Source organism: Columba livia, chromosome 27 (genome assembly GCF_036013475.1).
Source record: "Columba livia isolate bColLiv1 breed racing homer chromosome 27, bColLiv1.pat.W.v2, whole genome shotgun sequence".
Taxonomy (NCBI): domain Eukaryota; kingdom Metazoa; phylum Chordata; class Aves; order Columbiformes; family Columbidae; genus Columba; species Columba livia.
In genome coordinates, this window is record NC_088628.1 from 974,034 (window position 1) to 995,197 (window position 21,164).

Genomic DNA, 21,164 nt, shown 5'->3' on the forward strand with positions numbered 1-21,164 from the left:
GCAGTCCCGGTGCCCGCTCCGCGGTCCCGTCCCGCCGCCAGGAGGCGCCGCCGCGCTCTCCCGCAGCATCGAGCGCCCGTTGGCTCCGCCAACCACTCGGCTCCTTCCGGAGCGGCTCGGGCAAGGGGCGTGGTCCCGAGAGCGGCCGGCGGCCGGGGAAGGGGCGGGGCCAGCTCATCTTCGGAGAGATTCGTTCCTCTCCGGCATCTGTCGGGTATTTCCGGGGCGGGTTCGGGCCGTTCCGGCGGTGTTCGGGCCCTTTCCCAGGCTGCCGCCGGGCTGGGAGGTCGGAGCGGGCTGGAACCGAGCGGCGGTGGATGGGGCCGGAGCAGAGGTGGGACGGGACCGGGACCGGGGGAGAGGGAAGGCCGGGGTGGGAGCCAGACCCAGGGCTTGGCGCGGGGACTCGCGGTGAGCGCGGCCCCTCAGCGTGAGGCGTCTCGGGGGCCCTGCTGAGGCTGTGCCCCGGCCCCGGGGGCTGCACCGGGACTGTCCCCGTCCCTCTCCCGGTGCTGCCAGCGCAGTGTCACCCCCCCACCCAGGGCTGTGCCACCCCAGGGCTGGCCTTGTCCCCCTCTCCCCGAAGCGCCAGGGCAGGTCCCCTGTGTTCCCCGCTATGGTGGGGACCTCAGTGCCATTCCCCATGCAATGGCGCCAGTGCAGGGACCTCCCCCTTGGTAGGGTCCCCCCCCATTGTTGAGGTCCCAGGCACCCCCTGGGGGTGACAAAGCCCCTGTCAGGGCTCCATCCTGTGCTGGGGACTTGTCCCCACCGTGGTTCTGCCCCAGCAGATGGGGGCCGGGTGACCCAGGGGTGCCCCTGCCCAGCCAGGCTGGCTGTGGCTTTGCTGGCTCCAGTTGTCCCCAAACCCTGGCTCTGGGACGGTGACCAGCCCCTCTTGGTGCCCCGCGTCCCTCGCAATCCTGGGGATGTTTCCCGACCCCTTTGGCGAGGAGCTTCCCGTGGTCACATACATCCACTTTGAGGCTCCATGTTCAATAGGAAATAAAACTGGGGGGGAGAAACCTCTTTAAAATGAAAGCTGCGAAGAGTGCCACCAGGATTGCGCCTTTCGGCACCCGGCGTGGTGGGGGAACAGCTGCCTCTCCTCCCCGGTAAAGCCAGGCTTTTATTTCCCAAGCCACTCTCTGAGCCACTGGGGAACTGGCCCTGTGACTTTCTCTGTGAGAGCGAGAGAATGGAGACAGCTGAGTAAATATAGCCTAAATCACTGCTTTCCTGGCCATTCCCCCGCCCTGCGGAGGGCTGGCGTGTCCCCGAGGCTGGGTTGGCCTCTGCTCTACTCATCGGCTCCTCCATGATGTGGGAAAGTCCAAGCGATGGTTTGGTTTTCTTTGGTGACTCTTTTCTCTGACGTGGGCAGATCGTGCTTCGATCTGCCCGTGCGGTTCGCGGCGAGGCTCCGGTCTCCCAGAGCTCATCGCTGCCCCCAAAAATCTCCGTTTTTAACTCGCTGGAACGTGGTTTTCGGCACAACGGGGAGATCCTTCTCTGCCCGCAATTGGGTCTCGCCGGACAAAAGCGCCGGGTTGGAAGAGGAACCGCGGCTGAGCTGGAACGGTTCGCGGAGCCGGTTTGGAGCCGTGTCAGAGCGCCGGCGCTTCGCTCCCAGCGCTGCGGTGTGTTTACAATGAAAAAAAAGGAGTATTTATAATATCAAGAGCTCTTTTAATTCCTCTGGGAATATCTGGAGCCGCAGCTTGGAGCTGAAGTAGCCAAGAAATGGAAGATAAAAAGCAAACAGAGGAAGGGACAGCGGGTTTCTCAAGTTGGAAGGTCTTGCCTCTCTCAACCAATACCCGAAATGTGTTGGCCTGCGAACGTGATTGCTGTAGAGCTGCTAAAAAATCAGCATAGGAATCCCAAATACCCCAGGGAATGTGATTCTAAGCAGATAAGTTAGCAACAGCAGTTGGATTTTTTAAACTGTGATTTTTGAGGGAAGTAGCCAGAACATTGGGGTTATTTCTGATTAAAAAAGTCCCCAAGCCCAGCCTGTGAATGCTCTGAAATGGAAGTAGTTCTCTCTCAGAAATGAGGAAGGTATCGGTTATCCCGAGGAAGAGGATTTATGAGGCTCCTCAGGTCCCTGCTCGCCATAACATTTAGTTCTTGAGTGGAAATGTTGGAGATTTCCTTCATTTCCTTGGGCTTCAGTGAATAAAGTGAAGTATTCAATGAAATCTAAGGCTGAGCAGACAGTGCTCCGTGTCCCTGGCGGGGGTGGTTGCATGGGGGGTGTTTCTTGGTGAGAAAAGAGGTAAAACCAGCCTAATCCGTCCCAAATTGTACACTGGGGTTCGCAAGCTCTCAGCCCAGCTGTGCAGGGCGGGAGGACTCAGTGCAGCAGCAGTTGTCACCACAGGGCACGATGTGGCAGGCGGTGCCGTGTCCATTTGCATTCCCATGCCCAGTTGCGTTGTCCCATTTTCTCTCTTTTTTTAATTAAAGGAAAAGTTTGTTCTCATTGCGGCCCATTAACGTGTAGCGTTTTACAGCTCAAAACTTGATTTGCTGGGGTTTTGGTCGCTAAGGGTTTGGCGTAACTTGGGAAGATTTGAGCTGTTTAGATTGTTGTAAGCATATTCTTCTTTAAAAATATTTATATGCGTTCTTTCGCCTCACTGGAGGGAAAGTAATTCTCAGTCTGGCTTCGAACTTTGAACTGCACTTGGAACTGGGTTAAAAAGCACAGGAACCACATTTAAAACGCTAAGATGCTTTTATTTATGCGCTGGGCGCGCACAAAAAAAGACTTGTAATGTGTTTTTTGTTTCAGGCCCATGTATTAAACAAAGCAAGTATTGACAGCAGTTAATGAATCGAGGGATTGTTCCTGGGCGCTGAGATAGATTTACCAAAGGTATTTAGATGTCTGATGCATGGGGTTTTTCTTGCAGCGAGCGCTGGCCAGCGCGGACACACCAGGTTCTTCTCCGAGAGCGGAGCTGGAGCCCGGCCCGGCTGGAATCTTTTGGCAACGCGCGCGCAGAGCCCCCGCTCGCGCTCCGCTTCCAGCCGACACGCTCCTGCCTGTCCCCGGCTCTCCCTCCTGCCGTTCCCGACCTGCCTTCCCTGCAGAAAGCTGGTTTGTAGGGGTTTGGGAAGCGTCTGTTCTCCCTCCCCAAAGACGTGCGGATTCGCTCAGCTGCTTTTCAGGGGCTGCGGAGCCTTCCTGCCGTTCCACGTGCACAGATGGGTCTGGGAAACCGCTGACTGGGTCTGTGGTGGGACAGAGGGACAAGTGTTTTCCCTGGAGGGGACAGTGGATTTTGCCATGTGGCTTTGGCTTTCGCAGGCGGCTCCTCACCTGTATTCTGGCTTTAAATTCTCTGTATTTTTTCATTTTCCCAGTGACCTGCTGGGCTGTGGAGAGCAGAGGGGGCACAGAGCTGTGTCTGTGTTCCCACCGCAGGGGAGGAAGCTGGAAGGAGTCATAGAATCATAGAACAGACCTTAGAGATCATCTTATCCCCCCCTGCCATGAGCAGGGACATCTTCACCAGCTCAGGGTGCTCAGAGCCCCGTCCAGCCTGGCCTGGGATGTCTCCAGGGATGGTTCATCTACCACCTCTCTGGCCAACCTGGGCCAGGCTCTCACCACCCTCAGTGCCAGAAATGTCTTATGTCCAGCCTGAATCTCAGAGCAGAAGCTGCAGGACCTGCTCTTTGGAGAGACTCGCTGCTCCAGGGCAACTCTCTCCTCTTCCCACCCTTCCATGCAGGTTTTAAAGAAGCTACTGAACAAGTTCACCAGGGCTCAGTGCTTTGTCCTTCCAGCCTTGTCGGAGGCACCGGGGAGCACCGACCACGCTGGGTTTGGGCTCTGGGTGCAATTACAGGGTCTGTCAGACCCTGACAAGCAGTGTCTAGAGGGGCGAGGAGCCTGCTTGTAAATCTCTCTCTATATTCTGGATGATGAAGTAATATTTTCCTGGATGGAGCTGGTCGGGTCGGGGAAATGCCGTCCCCGGCTCCGCGGGGATGTGCCGCTTCTCTTGCAAACAGCCCATCCCCGGGGTCTCCCCGTGAGTCCTGCAGCCTCGTGTCGCTCCTGGAGCTCCGGGAAAACCCTCCAGCAACCCAAATCAAGCTCGATCCTGTTCCTCACCCGCCGAATCCTGCCTGCGAGCGTCCTGCATCCCCGCGGGCAGCGCCTGCTCCTTCGTGGCACAGCAAACCAGCCGGGACGCTTGCCCGAGCAACGAGCGCGGGCCCTGGCTGCTGCACGGGTTTTATGCGCCATGGCCTCTTTTGTGCCTTTTTTTGTCAAGAGAAGGAGCCCGCAGCATGGCGAGCTGGCTGCGGAGAGGCAAAATTGGCTCCTCGTGGCAGATTTGCACCGATTTGGGGCTTTCTGGCAGCGCGTGGGGGTAGGAACGTGCCGGAGGGACAAGGGGCTTTGGAGCCCATGTGAACTCTTAACGTCTCGCTGGCCGGGGAGGTTTTATTTTGAAATAGCGCAGATCCCGGCGTTAGTGCCTCTCGCGGAGTCCAGCCAGCGGTCGGAGCGGCTTTGGCTTTGGCCCCGCTGGGAAAGGTGCCCGGGCTCCCCGCGCCTCCCTCCCGCAGCCCTGAAAAGCTCCTTCCTGCTCGCTAATCGTTTGCAGATGAGACTCGAAAGTTTGAGCCGGGTTGGGTGGGTTTGGGGCCAAAACGCCTCAAAGCGTTAAGACGACCCGCGGAGTTTCTCGGGGTGTCCCTGGGGTTTGGCTCCACCAGTTCCCCCGGGCCCGGCTTGGCTGGGAGAACTGGGGTTTGCCCGGGGGAAGTGGAAAACTGGCCGGTGCAACCGGGAGGGGATGGGAAAAAAAGGCTGTGCCCGGCTGGTGGGAATGCCCCAACTCATCCATCCCTTCAACAACATGTTGTAACCCAGGTTTGGGTTTTTTTTGGTGGATTTTTGGGCAGGGCAGGCAGCTTATTCTTCAGTTTCTCTCCGAATAGCTGAAAGGCAGTTAGCAGCTTTAAGCAGACTTGAAGGCTTCTTGAAGGTTATTTTCGCTCGTCTCGCCTCCGTTGCTGCGAGCAGAGCCCGTGCCCACACTTGATGCTGCTGCTGCCTTTGAAAGGTTCAAAAATGTGCTTTGCTCAGAGCGAAGCTTTGAAGTGCTGCTCTGTGGGAATGGCAAAGGCACCTCGAAAGCCGGGTGCCGAAAGCTCGGTTAACCTGCGTTTGCGGGCAGCTGCCTTCAGAAGATGACTTTGCGCACGGGGGAGATGTAAAGGTGACTTGTGAAATCGAATCGATGTAGCAAGAAAAGGTTAAATCTGTTTGTTTTGCTCCTATTCAGGGCCTCCAGCTGGTGGTTGCGGGGGTCACCCTTTTCTCTGTGCAGAAGTTCCTGCATAAAAAGGCTTTTTTGTCCCGTTTGTTGTCTTGTTTGCATAAGTGCTGCGAGGAGGGTGAGCTGGAGAAGGAGTGGAAGCTCTTTGAGCTGCAGGGCCAGCGCTGGGTTGGAGCAGGGAGGAGGTGACATTCCTGCACGCGGCTCCTCGCTCGTTTTGTTGGGAGCGTAAATTGGAATTAAGCATCTCCTGGTTGGATCCACGGCTCAGCAGCAGCTGGTGGGGAGGAGGGAAGCGCTTCCCGCCTCTCCCAGCTGCTCGGATGAACCCCTAGTTCAAACCTTGGCGTCTTGGGGGGGTTTTGGGTGTCTGGCTGTGCAGTGACAGGTGGTTCTTCTCTTCGCAGGCGCTGGGAAGGGAGACGGAGCACGTCACGCTGTTCCAGGCTGGAATCGCACTGTGGTTTTACCCCCCAGACTCCAAGAAACCTGCTTCTTTTTCAGCAAAGCGGACCCTGATCTCCCGTTTCTCCGCTGCATGCCCGCTCACAAGTGCTGGATTATGTTTGTCTCCTTCTCCCTTTGCTCCATAATTTGGCTGAATCGCGGTTTCAAGCTCAGGAAAAGGGGCTGCACCTAAGCGTGCCGGGACAGCCAGACCAAGCTCCTGCGGTGCTGGTTCACGTTGAGACGTTTGGAGCGCCGATGGGGGAGAGCTGCCTCTGAAATCCCTCCTTTCCCACCCAAAACCACACCGCCTCGCCGTTCACAGCCTGTCTCCCCGCCGCAGAGAGGATGGGCAGCACCGATGGGTTCCAGTACCGTGCGCTCTACCCCTACCGCAAGGAACGCGAGGAGGACATCGATCTGCTGCCCGGGGACATCCTGGTGGTCAGCAAGGGGGCCCTGCAAGCCTTGGGCTTCAAAGACGGGGATGAGCAGACCCCTAATCAGATCGGGTGGATCTTGGGCGTTAACGAGCGGACCAAGCAGAAGGGGGACTTTCCCGGCACGTATGTGGAGTACGTGGGGCCCGTGAAGATCTCGGTCCCTTCTCACCGGCCGCGGGTGCAGAGACCCCTCCCCGCCACGCCGGGGGCTGGCGGGGGCCGCTTGCCGGAGGCTCTGGAGCAGGGTAAGTGCTGCCGTGGGCCAGGTTGCTCCAAGACATCCCGATGAGGGGGTGTTAGTGGCTTTGCAGGACGGTGGTGAAGCCCTTGGCTTGGCAGCAGCCTGGGGGTCAGAATCACAGAGTGGTTTGGGTTGGAAGGGACCCTCCAAACTCATCTAGTCCAGCCCGTGAGCAGGGACATCTCCACCAGCTCAGGTTGCTCAGAGCCCCGTCCAGCCTGTCCTGGGATGTCTCCAGGGATGGTTCATCCACCACCTCTCTGGCCAACCTGGGCCAGGCTCTCACCACCCCCAGGGCCAACAATTCCTTCCTCATGTCTCAGTTTTGGGCTCACGCTTAGAGAAAAAAGCACATTGTCCCTCCAGCTTCTTGGAGCGAGCCTTGTCCTGCTCCTTGTTACCGCTCCAGGATCCTTCTCCCTCTCTGGTCTGTGACCAGCCAGGATCCCTGCGGTCCTTGGACCCTCTCCCTGCTCTGCTGAGGGTTTTGCTCCTCTCCCTCCCTTTAGGAACAACTCCTGACCTCTCCCAACCACCTCCCTGCCTCTGGAGCGCCCGGGGCGTCGCTCCCTGCCAAGAGCCGCTCGGCCCCGCTGAGACACGCAATTAACTTGTCTCTGGGCAAAGAGAAGAGTCAGGCTCTAAAAGAGAACTTCTGAGAACTGGAGCTAATTGCTTCTCTGCCTGGCACCCGGCCCTTCCCGCGGATCGCAGAGCTCGCGGCTGATCCCGGCCGGCGCTGGGCTTGGGACCGACCTTCTTCTTTCCTGTGTTTTTCTGTTTTTAAATTGTACAGGCCCTGTGGCGTGGGCTCAGCAGGCTCTGTGTGCCCTGAGATGGCAAACGGGTGTTTCGCTGCCTTTGCTCCTCCCATGCCTTGCAGAACACCTTGAACTGGTGTGTACTGGGGGAGCGGGGTCAGCGGAGGAGCTGGTGGGGATCAGAACGCACTCCCACTCCTCCCCATCCCATCAGATGCTTCAGGCTGTGTGGAACATCTCTGGGGTCTTAAGGCACAGGAAGGAGACCCCGTCTCTGAACTTGGGGTGCCGGGGCTGTGTCTGTAGCTCCCCAGAGCTGCCCCCCATCCTCCCGCTCCCACAGCCGCAGGGGCAGCCCCGGGAAATGTCTCTGCAGGGTGGGAAGGTGGCCGGGCCATGGGTTTGTGTTGGCAGCGAGAGCCGCTGTCCTGAGTCATCCCGCTCGCAACCTGCCTTTCCAAGAAAGCCGCTTCTCCCGGGAGCCGGGGGCACGCTCTGCGGTGGGTGATGCGCCACCCGTGCCCGCGTCCAGCCCCCCGCTCCCTCGGGGGCCGCGTTTACTGGATTTGTGCCTTCGTGGGCCCCCTCCTCCTCGTCTCCAGCGGAGTTTGGCGGGGGCGTTTGGGTGGTCAGAGCCGTCGCCCTGAGCAGGGGTGGGGATCTCAGGGATGTGGAAGGAGATACGTGCCAAAGCGCCCGACACGCACAAAATACAAGATTGGGAAAGAAACCCAAAACCAGCCAATCTGCGCCCTGCGCGGGGATGGAGCAGAGAGGGGATCGTGTACCAGGACCCCCCAGGGGGGTGTCAGCCTTGTCCCCATCCCTCATGGGTCCATCCCCACAGCTGGGGTGACAAGTCAAACCTCAAAGGCCATTTTAGCGCTGGGATGCTGGTGGGGAGATGCATTTTTGCGACTGAGAAACTGTATTTAAGCCAAGCCTGTGTTATTTCTTCGTGGTCTGCGCTTTGGGAGGTGCAGGGGTGTCTCCTGGCTGCCCTGCGGAGCTCAGAGCTGGTGGCATTTCTGCCCTGTTGTCCCATCCTAGCTGACGGGGACCATGAACTCCCCAGTGTCACGCACGGAGCAGGGACAATGCCACAATTGCCACCCAGCCCTGGAGCGGCACTGTCCTCGCAGAGCAGCCAGAACCCAGCGCTTTCTGCCTGCGGATTTACGAGCTGCCGGGCTTTGCCTTCCGTCGAGAACACGAGCGGAAAATGCGGCTGGGAACTATTTCCGCAGCTGCCCCGGCCGTGCTGTGAGCAGCCTTGTTCGCGGCGGCCTGGCCGGCTCCGCCACAGCCTCTCTCCTTTTATTTTATCTATATTTTTTTCACAAAAAGGCGAGCTGCTGCCTGCTGAAGCAGCACATTCCCGGCCCGGCCACGTGTGCAGCACCACTATTTATTCTCCTTTCAGCCCTTCCCCAAGGGGTCAGGCCCGGAGCTGCCAGCCTGGCACCTCGCCTGCAGCTTCCCCAGCCCGACCAGCACCACGCCGGGTCCCTTCCCGTGCCCGGGGGCTCTTCCTGGTGACAATTTTACCCCCCTCCAAACAACACAAGACCTTGCAGAACTGCCCCTCTGCTCCTCAGCACCCACACGAGCTGCTGCGTTTCCCCGTGGGTGCAGGAGGAGTTCCAGAATTGCTGTGAGACCACACCGGGCGCCTTGGGGTCAGATCTGTGACAACAGAGCCGTGTTTCGCAACGGGGAGCAGCCTTTTTGTGCGTGTGGAGCGTCCTGGGTGTCCTCGCCCGCCGTGGGCTCCCCGGGGTCTGCCTGGTCCTGTGGACGAGCCCGGAGGAGCCTCCTGCACCGGCTGGTGCTTAATTAGAAGAAAAACGGGGCTCTGGCGCGGCTCATCCTTTGGCAAACCTCCCGCTGGCAGCTGCTCGCCCGGGCCTGCGTGTTCCTGCCCTGGCATGTGTCACCCTCCGGCACAACGTGCCCGGCGCTGGGACATCGCGATCTCCTGGAGGTGACAGCAAAATGCCAGATGTAGCTGTGGATCCCCCAGGAATAGTGGTGGGGACCCCCGTCCCATGTCTGTGCCCCGTACTGGCAGGGGAGGCCGAGGGCTGGTTTCCATGTTAAACGAGCAATCGAGGGCAGGAATTTGCTGACACGGCGTTCTGCTGGATTAATCGCGGCGCAGCGCCGCCAGCGAGCTCCCTGGCCCCGCTCCACCAGCCCCGGGCAGGGACCGAACCCAGGGACACGGGGGAACAGCAGGGATCCCCCAAACCCACCCCATCGGGGGCTCAGAGCAAAGCCGGGCTTAACCAGTGCCATACTGGTTTCTGAGCTGGTTTATGGGTTCCCCGCAGCCTCCGTGCGGTGTTTGCGTGGGCTGTGGCCTCGTGGCCGCGGTTTTTCTTCCCTCTGGGACGCCAGTGTTGGGACTGGCATTGGTTGTTTGTACCCTGGCCCATCTTGGGGGGCTGAGCGGGGTCTGACCTCCTTCTCTCCCTCTTTCTCCCCATCCAGCGTCTCCTCTCCCGGATCTGCAGGACCAGTTCAGCCCTCCAGAGCTCGCGCCGCCGCTGCTGGTGAAACTGGTGGAAGCTATTGAGAAGAAAGGTAAGGGGAGATGCTGAGCACCCCCCAAAATGAGCACTGAGGGGCTGAGACCCCCCCCAAAACTCCCCAGCAAGGGCAGAAGGGGAGGCAGCTGTCTTTAAAAGCTGTTGGCTTTGGATGGAGCTCCGCGGGGGACACTGGATGCAGCTGCTTGCAGGAATGGGTGGGGGGTCTCTGCTCCCCCCTGAATTGAGTTGCAGTTCCCCAAGATTGGGCTCAACCCCTCCTGCAGAGACGTGGGGGAGCTGGGTCTGCACCCTGGCTGGGTGCTGGGGTTTGGAAAACACTTCCAGGAGAAACGGGGCCACTAACCCAGGTGTCCCGGGGGCTGCGGGAGGTCGGTTCAGACACCGGTTAGCCGTGCCGTAGCCATTGCCCGGCCGGCACAGGGCTGGCACCAAACCAGTATGTGCACTGGGAGCCGCAGGGCTCGCCGCTAACAGCAGCGTCCTCCCTCCCGCAGGGTTAGACAGCGAGATGTTGTACAGGACATCTGGCTCCGAACTGCGGCAAGCGCTGCGAACCGGTAAGAACCAGCTCGGCGCGGGGAGGAGGCGAATCGGCTCAGATGGAGGAGATTAGGGGACGTGACAGCGCCAGTGCTAATGCAATCCAGGCAGTTCCTGGCTCCCGGCACCGCTGCCGTGGGGCTGGGATGGCCCCACAGGTCCCCCTCTTGTGTGGAAGGGACGGGATCGGGGGACAAGAGGAAATGGCCTCAAGTTGCGCCGGGGGAGGTTGAGGTTGGATCTGGGAACAATTTCTTCCCCAAAGGGCTGTGGGGCGTTGGAACAGGCTGCCCAGGGCAGTGCTGGAGTCACCAGCCCTGGAGGGCTGGACAGACGGACATGAGGTTCTCAGGACATGGGGCAGTGCCGGGGGTGGGGGAACGGTTGGACTTGATGATCCTGAGGGGCTTTTCCAACCAAAGTGATTCTGTGAAAGGGATGTGGCGCCAGCTCAGAGACTCGCAGCCCAACAAGCGAACCCCTGCGCTTGTGTCCGGCTGCTCTCGGGGTGCCAGTGGGCTGGCGACGGTTTCTCTTGCTCTGTCACACCACAAATGAGAAGGGGAGGATCTTTCAGCTCAGCTTGTTGGCTGGAGCTGCAGCTCCACTCTACCAGGAGCCTCATGTCTGGGGTGCAGGGGGGCACTTCCAGGCATCCTCCATGTCCCCAGGTGGTGTGACGGTCACCGGGACTGGTGCTGGCAGCACCAGAACTGCTGTTTGGTGCCCAGTGCTGGCCCCACCACCCATGGGATGTCTCTGTCCCTACAGATTGGACCCTGGGCGACCTGGAGCCCTTCGACGTGCACTCCCTGGGCGAAGCGCTGCGGGGTTACCTGCAGGACCTGCCGTCCCCCATGGTGCCGGTGGCCGTGCACGGGGACATCCTGCGTGTCCTGCAGGGTAAGAGCTTCGGGAACAGGCGGCTGGGTGGGACAAACACATTTGGGGTGTTACAGTAATTCCTGCGGCTGTGGGGGCTGTGTGACACAGACACGAATGGTGCCGGCTCCTCCATCGTGTCTTCTTCTCTCCCCAGAGATCCCCCAGCCCGAGAATTGCCGGAAGCAGCTGATGCTGGCCCTGGAGTCGCCTGCGGTCCCGCTGCAGAACACGCTCACCCTGCAGTTCCTGCTCCGGCATCTGGGGAAGGTATCGCAGCAAGCCGAGAGCAACAACCTCCACCCTCGGGCCCTGGGCGAGATTTTCGGGCCCCTGCTCCTCCGGCTGCCCGGCGCCAGGTACGGCAGGCTCTGGGCTGGGATGGAGCAGGCGACACAGGGGTCAGGCATGGGAGGAATTCCCAATCCTCCCCAACAACCACTGATCTTGGCTCCTCTCTCTCTGCAGCCCGGAGCTGAGCCCTGACTTCTCCGTGCTCTTCCTGGAGATACTTCTGCAGACGAAGGAGTTGGAGCCAGAGCAGTTGCCTCCAGGTATTGATATCACACAACAGTTTGGGTTGAAGGGACCTTCCCAGTGCCACCCCTGCCATGACAGGGACATCTTCACCAGCTCAGGTTGCTCAGAGCCCCGTCCAGCCTGGCCTGGGATGTCTCCAGGGATGGTTCATCCACCACCTCTCTGGCCAACCTGGGCCAGGCTCTCACCACCCTCAGTGGCAAAACGACGCCCCTTCCTTGGGGCCCGAGGCGCTGGCGTTTGTGCTCCGTGGGTGTGGAGTCTCTGCCCCCACAAGCGGGTTACAGGGAGCGTTTTTGTGCCCGGGGGCAGCTCAGAGCGTTCAGCTGCTGCTGTAGATGTGCCTGGAGCAGCTCCTGGCAGCGTGGTGGCCAAGGGGGCTTCCCAGGATGGTCACTGCAGGGAGGGTGACACTGAGGGAGCCGGGACGTGTGGTCACCCTCCTCCTCCCCTCCTTCTCTTCCAGCTTTGCCTCCAAAACCTCCTAAGCCAAAGCCCAGCGCAGCCAGCTTGGCCAACGGGAACAGCGTGCCTTTGCAGGACGCCGAGTGGTACTGGGGGGACATTTCTCGGTAAGGGGGTGTCTGGCAGGTGACATTTGTGTGCTGCGTCCTTCCTGTTGTGCCAGGGAGCTCTGCTGGCACCTCACAGGCCATGACGATCACGTTCCTTGCAGGGAGGAGGTGAACGAGAAGCTCCGGGACACGCCAGACGGTACCTTCTTAGTGCGCGACGCCTCCAGCAAGATCCAGGGAGAGTACACGCTCACGCTCAGGTGGGCACTGGGGTCCCCGAGAGCCTCCGCTGCTCTGAGGGGGAGTTGTCACCGCGTGTCCCACGTGTCAGGGTGGTGATCGGTGCCCTGTGTCCCCTCCCCGCTGCAGGAAGGGCGGCAATAACAAGCTGATCAAGATCTTTCACCGGGAAGGGAAATACGGCTTCTCTGAACCCCTGACTTTTGGCTCGGTGGTGGAGCTCATCACCCATTACCGGCACGAGTCACTTGCCCAGTATAATGCCAAACTGGACACCAGGCTGCTCTACCCCATCTCCAAGTACCAGCAGGTGAGGCCTGAGCTGCTGGGACACAACTGGGAGCGCAGCCCCAACCAGGGGCCATTGCTCATCCATCTGTGGCAAGTAGCATCTCACTGCTTGCCCCATGCTGGGTTGTCGCTTTTTGGGGTGCTGGGGGTGGATTTTGTGGGAGCAGCGGCCTTGCCGAGGGGCAGGAGCAGGTCCTGAGTGACGCTGCGTGTGCGGCAGGACCAAGTGGTGAAAGAAGACAGCGTGGAGGCCGTTGGGGAGCAGCTGAAGGTCTATCACCAGCAGTACCAGGACAAGAGCTGGGAGTACGACCTGCTGTACGAGGAGTACACACGCACTTCGCAGGTACCGCCACCCCCCGGGCCGCCCCCGCGCCCCCTGATCGCTGGGCCGGGGGGAGAAGGGATGAGAATGAGCAAAAACCTGCCCAAGTCCTCCCCCTTCCTCAGCCCTCCCCTCCCTTTCCAGGAGCTGCAGATGAAGAGGACGGCGATCGAGGCTTTCAACGAGACCATCAAGATCTTTGAGGAGCAGTGCCAGACGCAGGAGAAGTGCAGCAAGGAGTACATCGAGCGCTTCCGACGGGAGGGCAACGAGAAGGAGGTGCAACGGTGAGGACCGGGGGTGCCGTGACTGGTCCTGGAAGGAGATGGGGGCTGGAAAGGACCGTCCTCAGCCCAGGCGTGCGCAATCCTCGCCTCTCCAGCAGCGTGCTGTGTGCTGAGCTGGCAGGCCGCCTCCTCTGCCGCCTCCACGCTGGCTTGCAGCCTAAACCCCGCTTCTTTTCCCCCCCAAGGATCCTCATGAACTCGGAGAAACTCAAATCTCGCATCACAGAAATCCACGACAGCAAGATGAAGCTGGAGCAGGACCTGAAGAAACAAGCCTCGGAGAACCGGGAGATCGACAAACGCATGAACAGCCTCAAGCCAGACCTCATGCAGCTGCGCAAGCTCCGGGACCAATATTTGGTGTAAGTGATTCCTGCCCCCGCGCAGGGCTGGGAATGGGGCCCTGCTGCCCCTCCAGCGCAGCCCGGCAGCCATTCAGCTGGTTCCTGGAGGGTTTTGGGGTTTGTAAAACCGGCTGGTGAGCTGCTGAGCCCTGCAGCCTGTGGCCTCGGGGCATGGCAGCCCCTCAAAGGGGACGGCTGCTGCCCTCTGGTGATGGCAGAGCAAGCGTCATGGAGCCGGGCGCGTTGGGGATCCGGGCACGGTGCCCGCGCTGAGCTCTGCCTGTCCCTCCCCAGGTGGCTGACGCAGAAAGGAGCCCGGCAGAAGAAAATCAACGAGTGGTTGGGCATCAAGAACGAGACGGAGGAGTGAGTGTCCCCGCTGACGCCATGTGGGGTGGAATCAGAGAATGGTTTGGGTTGGGAAAGACCCTCAAGATCGAGCCCAACTGTTACCCCAACCCCAGGAATACCCCGTGTCCTGAGAACCTCATGTCCGTCTGTCCAACCCTCCAGGGCTGGTGACTCCAGCACTGCCCTGGGCAGCCTGTTCCAATGCCCCACAGCCCTTTGGGGAAGAAATTGTTCCCAATATCCAATCTAAACCTCCCCTGGTGTAACTTAAGGCCGTTTCCTTTCATCCTCTCGGGATGTGGGGGCTGTGGGACCATGGGTGAGTCCCATCTCCCCACTAGGGAGCTGGGGATACCATCCATGCTGGAAGGGGTGACAGCATGTGGCAGAGGGGAGATGTGGGGGCCGTGTCCCCAAAGCGAGGGGTTCTGACCCTCCCTGCGCTCTGTTGCAGCCAATACTCCATGATGGATGACGAGGAGGAGCTGCCGCACCACGAGGAGCGGACGTGGTACGTGGGGAAGATCAACCGCTTGCAGGCGGAGGAGATGCTGTGCGGCAAACGAGACGGCACCTTCCTGATCCGCGAGAGCAGCCAGAAGGGATGTTACGCCTGCTCCGTGGTGTGAGTAACCCCCGCGCAGACCTGCGGGACGCGCCGGGCACGGGCCGAGCTCCCACAGCGCTCTCCCGGTACCGGTGCCAGGCTGGGGGGTGAAGGGATGGAGAGGAGGAGGAGTTGGAGGTGCTGGAGGATTAAAGGTTGACCACGAGCCGACAGTGTGGGCTCGTAGCCCAGAAATCACGTTGTATCTTGGGCTGCATGTGGAGGGAGGGGATTCTGTCCCCCTCTGGTGAGATCCCCGTTCCAGCTCTGGGTCCTCAGCACAGGACGCACATGGAGCTGCTGGAGAGGGGCCAGAGGAGCCCCAGCAATGATGCGAGGCTGGAGCAGCTCTGCTGGGGACAGGCTGGGAGAGCTGGGGGGTTCAGCTGGAGAAAGAAAGGAGAGGAAGGGAGAGGGGAAGAAGAGAAGAAAGAGGAAGAGAAGCTCCGGGGAGACCTTATTGCAGCCTTTCCGGACTTAAAAGGGGCTGATAAGAAAGATGGGGACAGACTTTTGAGCAGGGCCTGTTGTGACAGGACAAGGGCGGATGGTTTTAAATTAAAAAAGGGGAGATTCGGGATGGATATAATGAAATTGTTGCCCTGAGGGTGGTGAGAGCCCAGCCCAGGTTCCCAGAGGGGTGGTAGATGAGCCATCCCTGGAGACATCGCTGGATGGAGCTCTGAGGTGACACCACCTGTGCTCTGCTGTCCCTGATCCCCGTGCGCTGACCCGTGCTCCCTTATCTCCCCGCAGGGTGGACGGTGACACCAAGCACTGCGTGATCTACAAAACGGCCACGGGCTACGGGTTCGCTGAACCCTACAACCTCTACGCCTCCCTCAAGGACCTGGTCTTGCACTACAAGCACACGTCCCTGGTGCAGCACAATGACTCCCTGAATGTCACCCTGGCTCACCCCGTCCTGTCCCAGCCGCCGGCCAGATGAGCAGCCCGTGCGCCACGCAAGAGCTGCCTCCAGCTTCTCCCCAGGGCGCTGCTTTCTGGCTCTGGACTCTCGCACCCTGTATAGTTCGAGTCTCTGTGCTCCTGCCCCTCCAGAGCCTCTGAGATGTCTGTGACCGTTCCTGGTGTCCCTTTTGGTCAGTAGCTTGAAACCCGTGTTGGCTGGTGGGACAAAAAGAACAGGCTGAGCTGTGGATTCTTCCAGCCTTTAGGAGGTGGGATCCGGTTGGGATTTGAGTCGCCGGGAGGCACACGCAGCCCACTCCTCTTCCCCGACCAGCAGGTCAGATCCTTTCTTGCAGGCAGGTCGTCCCGCTATGCGGCGCCTTCCCGATTCCTTGGCGCGTGTCACCGTCCCCGTGTCACCGCGGGGTCCCTGCCTGGTGCCGGAGGAGGAGGAGGCTCAGCTGAGCGTGCGCATCCTCCGCTCTCACTCCCCTCGGGGGTCTTGGTGGTGTTCGGTACGAGAGGTGCTGCTCCTCCGACTCATTTAGGAAGGAGAATCCCCATCCTCCACGGGGCTTCTGGGCCGAGGTCTCTGCTCATGTCACGCTCCACCTCGCCGTCTTGTCCCCTGGTGTCACCGCCCCCGGAGCGTTGCTGTCCGGATGTGGTTAAGCGACGAATCTCTTGTCCCAGTTGTGCCAACTAAGCTGTGAACCCCCCGTCGGTACCCGTGGTTTCCCGGCAGAGTCCAGGGGATGCGCAGCTGGTCGTTTCACGCTTGTCTTCTGGTGAATCTTCGCAACCTTAACCTGTTGTAGCTCTGTAAATACGGTTCGGTTCCTAATCGGCTGCTTCCCTAGTCCTGGTTTTTGCTGAACTCCCGCAGGCGCCCGGCTGGGCCGTTCCAGACTCGGCTCCGAGGGGCCAGAGGTGACACACACAACGAGCCCCCCCGGAATGAAGGACCTGTCTGCCGCGGGAGGACGGTGTCTCCTGAGCGCCTAGAAATGTATATGCATGACGTGGAATTATGTATGCAAAGCACTTATAATCGTCAGTACTGTACGGGGAGCCGGGCTGACGGAGCCGCGGGTCGCTGGCGCGGGTTTGGTGTGGTGTTTTGGATAACGCTGAGGTCAGAGCGCTCGGGGGCAGCGGGGGGCCCTGGAGGAGCTTCCCGAGTTGAGGCCGCGGTGGCGTTTGCTCCGCTGGGTTATTTTGCCCGCCTGGTTGGGAGAAAACGTCTGTGATCCTCTTGATTTGCCAGAGAGGCTCTTCCCTTCTCGGGGCTGCGGCTGGTGGATGCCGGAGCTTCTGCCGCTTCCGCTCGGTGTCACCGCCCCAGGGACCGCGCCGTCCCTTGTGCCCGCTCAGCGCTGCCGCGGGGCGCTCCCCGGAGCCTTTTGCAGCTGCGATTGCTGGAGCAAAACGTCTTATTCGTGTCGCTCGCGGCGGCTTCTCGGCCGCACAGCCCCCGCTCCGCGCTGTGGTTTTGGCTCTGGTTTCCCGGCGTTCGGTGCCGTGACGCCGCGTTTGGCTTTGGGGATCGCTTGGAAGAAGCCGTCGGGGATGATTAAGGGACTGGTTCGGGCTCGGCCGCGTGAGAGGCGAGCGCACGTGTGCTGGGCAGGGCGGCCGGTGCTCAGCCCTGCACACCCTCCCAGGGCTGGGGGGGCCCTTCCGACACCCCAAATCCCGCTGGGCGTTCCCAGCCTCTGCTGCTCCTGCCCCCCATCCCAGCTTCTCCTCATGGTGGGTTTTTTACCCTTTCTGCTGAGCTTTCCCCCCTCGCTGTCCCTTCCCGCCCAGAGCCTCTTGCACCCCAGGAGCACCGGGGGGTGACGGTCCCGGCCCCAGCGGGGTGACACCGCTCGCGAGTCCCGGAGTCCCGTGCACAACGAGGAGGAAAACGCCCTTTCCAGGGCCTCATTCCCCGACTTGCCCCCCAAAACCCAACTTACCCCCCCGCGCTCCGAACCCGCGCACCCCCCGCAGTCAGCTCCGTGTCATTGTCCCTTTGCTGCTTTCGCTCGCGCTGACCCGGTAGCGACGTGTCTCCAAAGCTCCGCTTCGCTGCTTCGTGACCCCCAATCCCGTGTCCCCAAACCCGTGTCCTGTGGGTACAACGTGGCCGTTCCTGCTCCCCGGGGCACAACCTGGGGCTTCGTCCCTTCGTGTCCCCCGTGTCACCGGTGGCTTTGTGCTCGGAGGGGACGTGGTGACCGCGCGGTTTTTAGTCCCTAAGTATCCGCAATAATCAGTAACTCGCCACCTGGGTTGTTCGTTGCCAGCAGTGCTCTCTGCCCTTCCTGTTGGTGTTCACTAACGTAAAACGGTCTTTGTTACGGTAAGAGGATTTGGTTTTGTACGGTACTTCAGCAGAAAAAGACAAAAAAACACAAAAACGACCAAAAAAACACACACACAAAAAAAAGAGAAGAAATAAACAGAATTACTAAAGGGGCCGCGAGGATTCCTGTGGGTGTTGCGCCAATGGGGCTCGTCCTGTGTCCTGGGCTGGGCGCAGGATGTGACCTATTGCCTGGGGAGCTGGGACAGGTGGGGACTGTCCCCATACAGGGAGGTGGCAGCACAGGGAGGTGGCACCGAAGCCCGAGGGGCGAGGAACAGCCGGAAACGGCAGCTGAACCCAGCGGGGAAGTGCAGGGTTCAGTGCTCAGCCCCAGCCGTGAGCACAGGGGGATTTCGGGCAGCACCGAAGCCCCTGGGGGTTCCATAGAGGTCTGGGGGTTCCCACACAGAGCCACCCCCCTGCCCGTTCGGAGCCGCTGAGCACGGTGTTGGGTTCCTGTCCCCACCGTGTCACAACCTGCGGGGAAGCGGCAGCCGCCGCGGGGCTGAGTGGCTGTGACCCCAAACCCCCCTTCAGGGCTTGGCTCCCGAGGGGCCAGCGGGGACGGGGCGTCCAGAGCCGGGGGGGACAGCGGGGACAGGGTGACCCGAGCCGGCTGTCCCCACTGAGTCAGCAGCGTTGGCGTCACAGGAGGCGGCCGGTTGATCCGGGCAGGACGGGTGCGCGGGGGCGGGCGCAGCCGGGCTTTAAAACCCCCGGCAGCGCCGGGCTCAGCTTCCCGCCACCCCACAGCGTCCCCATGGCCCCCGCGGTGACGCTGGCGCTGCCGGTGGCCCTGCTGGCCCTGGGGCTCGGGGTGGCGGCCGCCACCCCCGGCTGTGACGCCCCAGCCCCGCTATGGTGCAGCTCGCCGGAGATCGCCGCTGCTTGCCAGGTCAGAGTCACCGCGGCCACCGGGCGCAAGGGGACACGTCCCGCCGGGACAGCGTGGGGACATCGCCCGCCGTACCCGGTGCTGAGTATCCCTGTGGCACAGGCTGGCACGTCGCGGGGGTGCCCGGGGATCCTGTGCCGCGCTGGGGACACACCGACCCCCAATCCATCCCCAGCTGCTTTTTCGGCATAAAACCACCTTTTTGGCTTATTCCACTCTGCGACAGTGGGTCCGGCAGCGCCCTGGGGGTGCAGCCGCAACCGGGTGGTGGGCGCTGGGCTGCGTCCCCACCCAGACACATCCCGCCTCACCAGATCTGTTTTCCCCAAAAATATTTTGAGGAAGTTCCCTCGGAAAGCCCCAGTGCCGCGCTGGCACCGCACCAGACCCGCGGCCCCCGCAGCCACTCTCACTTCCCTCCCCAGCCCTGCGCGCCCCGGCCCCACATCCCAGGAGCTTCACCCCCCATCCCCTGCAAATATTGGGGTCGCTGAACCCCCAAACCCTCCCGCAGGCCGAGCGCCGCTGCGCCAACCGCTCGCAGCCAGCGGCAGCCCCCGTGGAGCTGAGCCTGTTCTACGAGAGCCTGTGCCCGGCGTGCCGCGCGTTCCTGGTGCAGGAGCTCTTCACCGCGTGGCTGGTGCTGCCCGACGACGTCCTCAGCGTCACCCTGGTCCCCTATGGCAACGCGCAGGTAGGAGCTGCTGCCACCGGTGCCTGTCCCCTGTGCCACTGGTGCTTGTCCCCGGTGCCGCTGTTGGCTGCTCAGACCCGTGTGTCCCCCAGGAGAGGAACGTCAGCGGGAAGTGGCGCTTCCAGTGCCAGCACGGCCCCGAGGAGTGTTTGGGCAACATGATCGAGGTGACGGTGACAATCCCCATCCCCAAGGTGGTGGCACGGGGGGGTCTGGCCCCTCACCGTCCGCCCTGTCCCCGTAGACCTGCCTGATGCACGAGGCCAAGGACTTCAGCACCTACTTCCCCGTCATCTTCTGCCTGGAGTCGGGCAGCTCTGTCACCAAGAACCTGGAGGCCGTATGTCCCCTCACTGTCCCCTGCGCCCCGCACACAGGGACGTCCCTGTCCCCCATGACCTCCATCTGCGTGTGTGTCCCTGTCCCCATCCCCCTGACCTCTTGGTGTGTGTGTCCCTGTTCCCTGCTCAGCACCACAGGGACATCCCTGTCCCCGTGACCTCACGTGCGTGGCCCCTGTCCCCTCCTCACCACTGCAAGTGTGTCCCCATCCCCCTGACCTCCCGGTGTGTGTGTCCCCGTCCCCATTCCCCTGACATCCCCATGTGTCCCCCTGATGTTCCCATGTGTCCCCCTATCCCCCTGATGTCCCCATGTGTCCCCCTGCTGTCCCCATGTGTCTCCCTGACATCCCCATATGCCCCCTAACATCCCCATGTGTCCCCTTGTCCCCCCTGACATCACCATGTGTCCCCTAACATCCCCATGTGTCCCCTTGTCCCCCCTGACATCACCATGTGTCCCCTAACATCCCCATGTGTCCCTCTGACATTCCCATGTGTCCCCATGTGTCCCCCTGACACTCCCATGTGTCCCCCTGACGTCCCTGTGTCCCCCTAACATCCCCATGTGTCCCCCTGCCCCCCCTGACATCACCATGTGTCCCCCTGACATTCCCATGTGTCCCCGTGTCCCCCTGACGTCCCTGTGTCCCCCTGACATCCCCATGTGTGCCCCTGCCGTCCCCATGTGTCCCCGTGACGCCCCCGTGTCCCCGTCCCCGCAGTGCCTGCAGGTCTACGCCCCGCAGCTGGACAGCGGCCGCATCGCCGCCTGCGTGCAGGGGGACGTGGGGGCCGCCCTGATGCACCGCAACGCACAACTGACCGAGGCGCTCGACCCCCCGCACCAATACGTGCCCTGGATCCTCGTCAACGGGGTGCGGCGGGGAGGGGACAGGGAGGGGACAACGGGGGGACGAGGGGCGCAGCGGGGACCCCCCTGAGCGCCCTGTGTCCCCCCTAGAAACACACGGACGAGCTGCAGGAGCAGGCACAGGCTTCGCTGCTGGGGCTGATCTGCCGCCTCTACCAGGTGGGATGTGGGCCCAGGGGGGCTCCCTGTCCCCATCCTTGTCCCCATCCCCGTCCCTGTCCCTGTCCCTGTCCCTGTCCCTGCTTGGGCTCTACCGGCCGCTCTCTGGCAGGGGGAGAAGCCCGAGGCCTGTGGGGGCTCAGGGGCCCCGAAGGTCCCGGCCCGCTGCAGGCGCTGAGCGGCGGCGTGGGAACACGGAGCGAGCGGCGAATAAAAACGACGATTTTGTGGAAAAATCACAGGCTCTGGAGCGTTGTG

The 21,164-nt window shown here is 61.4% G+C and overlaps 2 protein-coding genes across 5 annotated transcripts; both read left to right on the plus strand.

Annotated features, from left to right (window-relative positions):
* Positions 1-175: 175 nt before the first annotated feature.
* PIK3R2 (phosphoinositide-3-kinase regulatory subunit 2) lies at positions 176-18,055 on the plus strand. 4 transcript variants are annotated; one of them, XM_065042513.1, is made up of 16 exons: positions 176-334; positions 5,717-6,444; positions 9,695-9,787; positions 10,251-10,313; positions 11,068-11,199; positions 11,336-11,537; positions 11,647-11,732; positions 12,185-12,290; positions 12,395-12,493; positions 12,603-12,783; positions 12,985-13,110; positions 13,234-13,376; positions 13,562-13,738; positions 14,015-14,086; positions 14,526-14,696; positions 15,435-18,055. In XM_065042513.1, the coding sequence occupies exons 2-16, from the start codon at positions 6,105-6,107 to the stop codon at positions 15,625-15,627; spliced, it is 2,184 nt and encodes a 727-aa protein (XP_064898585.1). In that variant the 5' UTR covers positions 176-334; positions 5,717-6,104; the 3' UTR covers positions 15,628-18,055. The 4 variants fall into 4 exon arrangements, with proteins under 4 accessions (XP_064898585.1, XP_064898586.1, XP_064898588.1 ...); XM_065042514.1 differs by lacking the exon at positions 176-334 and adding an exon at positions 2,864-2,884; XM_065042516.1 differs by lacking the exon at positions 176-334 and adding an exon at positions 2,927-3,109.
* Positions 18,056-18,624: 569 nt separating this feature from the next.
* On the plus strand, positions 18,625-21,142 carry IFI30 (IFI30 lysosomal thiol reductase). Its single transcript, XM_065042565.1, has 7 exons — positions 18,625-18,838; positions 19,353-19,532; positions 19,625-19,699; positions 19,777-19,872; positions 20,599-20,751; positions 20,838-20,906; positions 21,019-21,142. Exons 1-7 carry the CDS (start codon positions 18,704-18,706, stop codon positions 21,082-21,084), a joined length of 774 nt encoding a protein of 257 aa, XP_064898637.1. The 5' UTR covers positions 18,625-18,703; the 3' UTR covers positions 21,085-21,142.
* Positions 21,143-21,164: the final 22 nt, after the last annotated feature.

What these genes read in the sequence shown, in the direction of transcription:
- PIK3R2 (XM_065042513.1), top strand. Translation starts at nt 6,105, where the DNA reads ATGGGCAGCACCGATGGGTTCCAGTACCGTGCGCTCTACCCCTACCGC. An exon ending in CTCCGGCTGCCCGGCGCCAG is followed by an intron (nt 11,538 to 11,646) that starts GTACGGCAGGCT and finishes CTCTCTCTGCAG; the next exon opens with CCCGGAGCTGAGCCCTGACT. An exon ending in AACGAGAAGGAGGTGCAACG is followed by an intron (nt 13,377 to 13,561) that starts GTGAGGACCGGG and finishes TTCCCCCCCAAG; the next exon opens with GATCCTCATGAACTCGGAGA.
- IFI30 (XM_065042565.1), top strand. Translation starts at nt 18,704, where the DNA reads ATGGCCCCCGCGGTGACGCTGGCGCTGCCGGTGGCCCTGCTGGCCCTG. An exon ending in TCACCAAGAACCTGGAGGCC is followed by an intron (nt 19,873 to 20,598) that starts GTATGTCCCCTC and finishes CCGTCCCCGCAG; the next exon opens with TGCCTGCAGGTCTACGCCCC. An exon ending in TGATCTGCCGCCTCTACCAG is followed by an intron (nt 20,907 to 21,018) that starts GTGGGATGTGGG and finishes GCTCTCTGGCAG; the next exon opens with GGGGAGAAGCCCGAGGCCTG.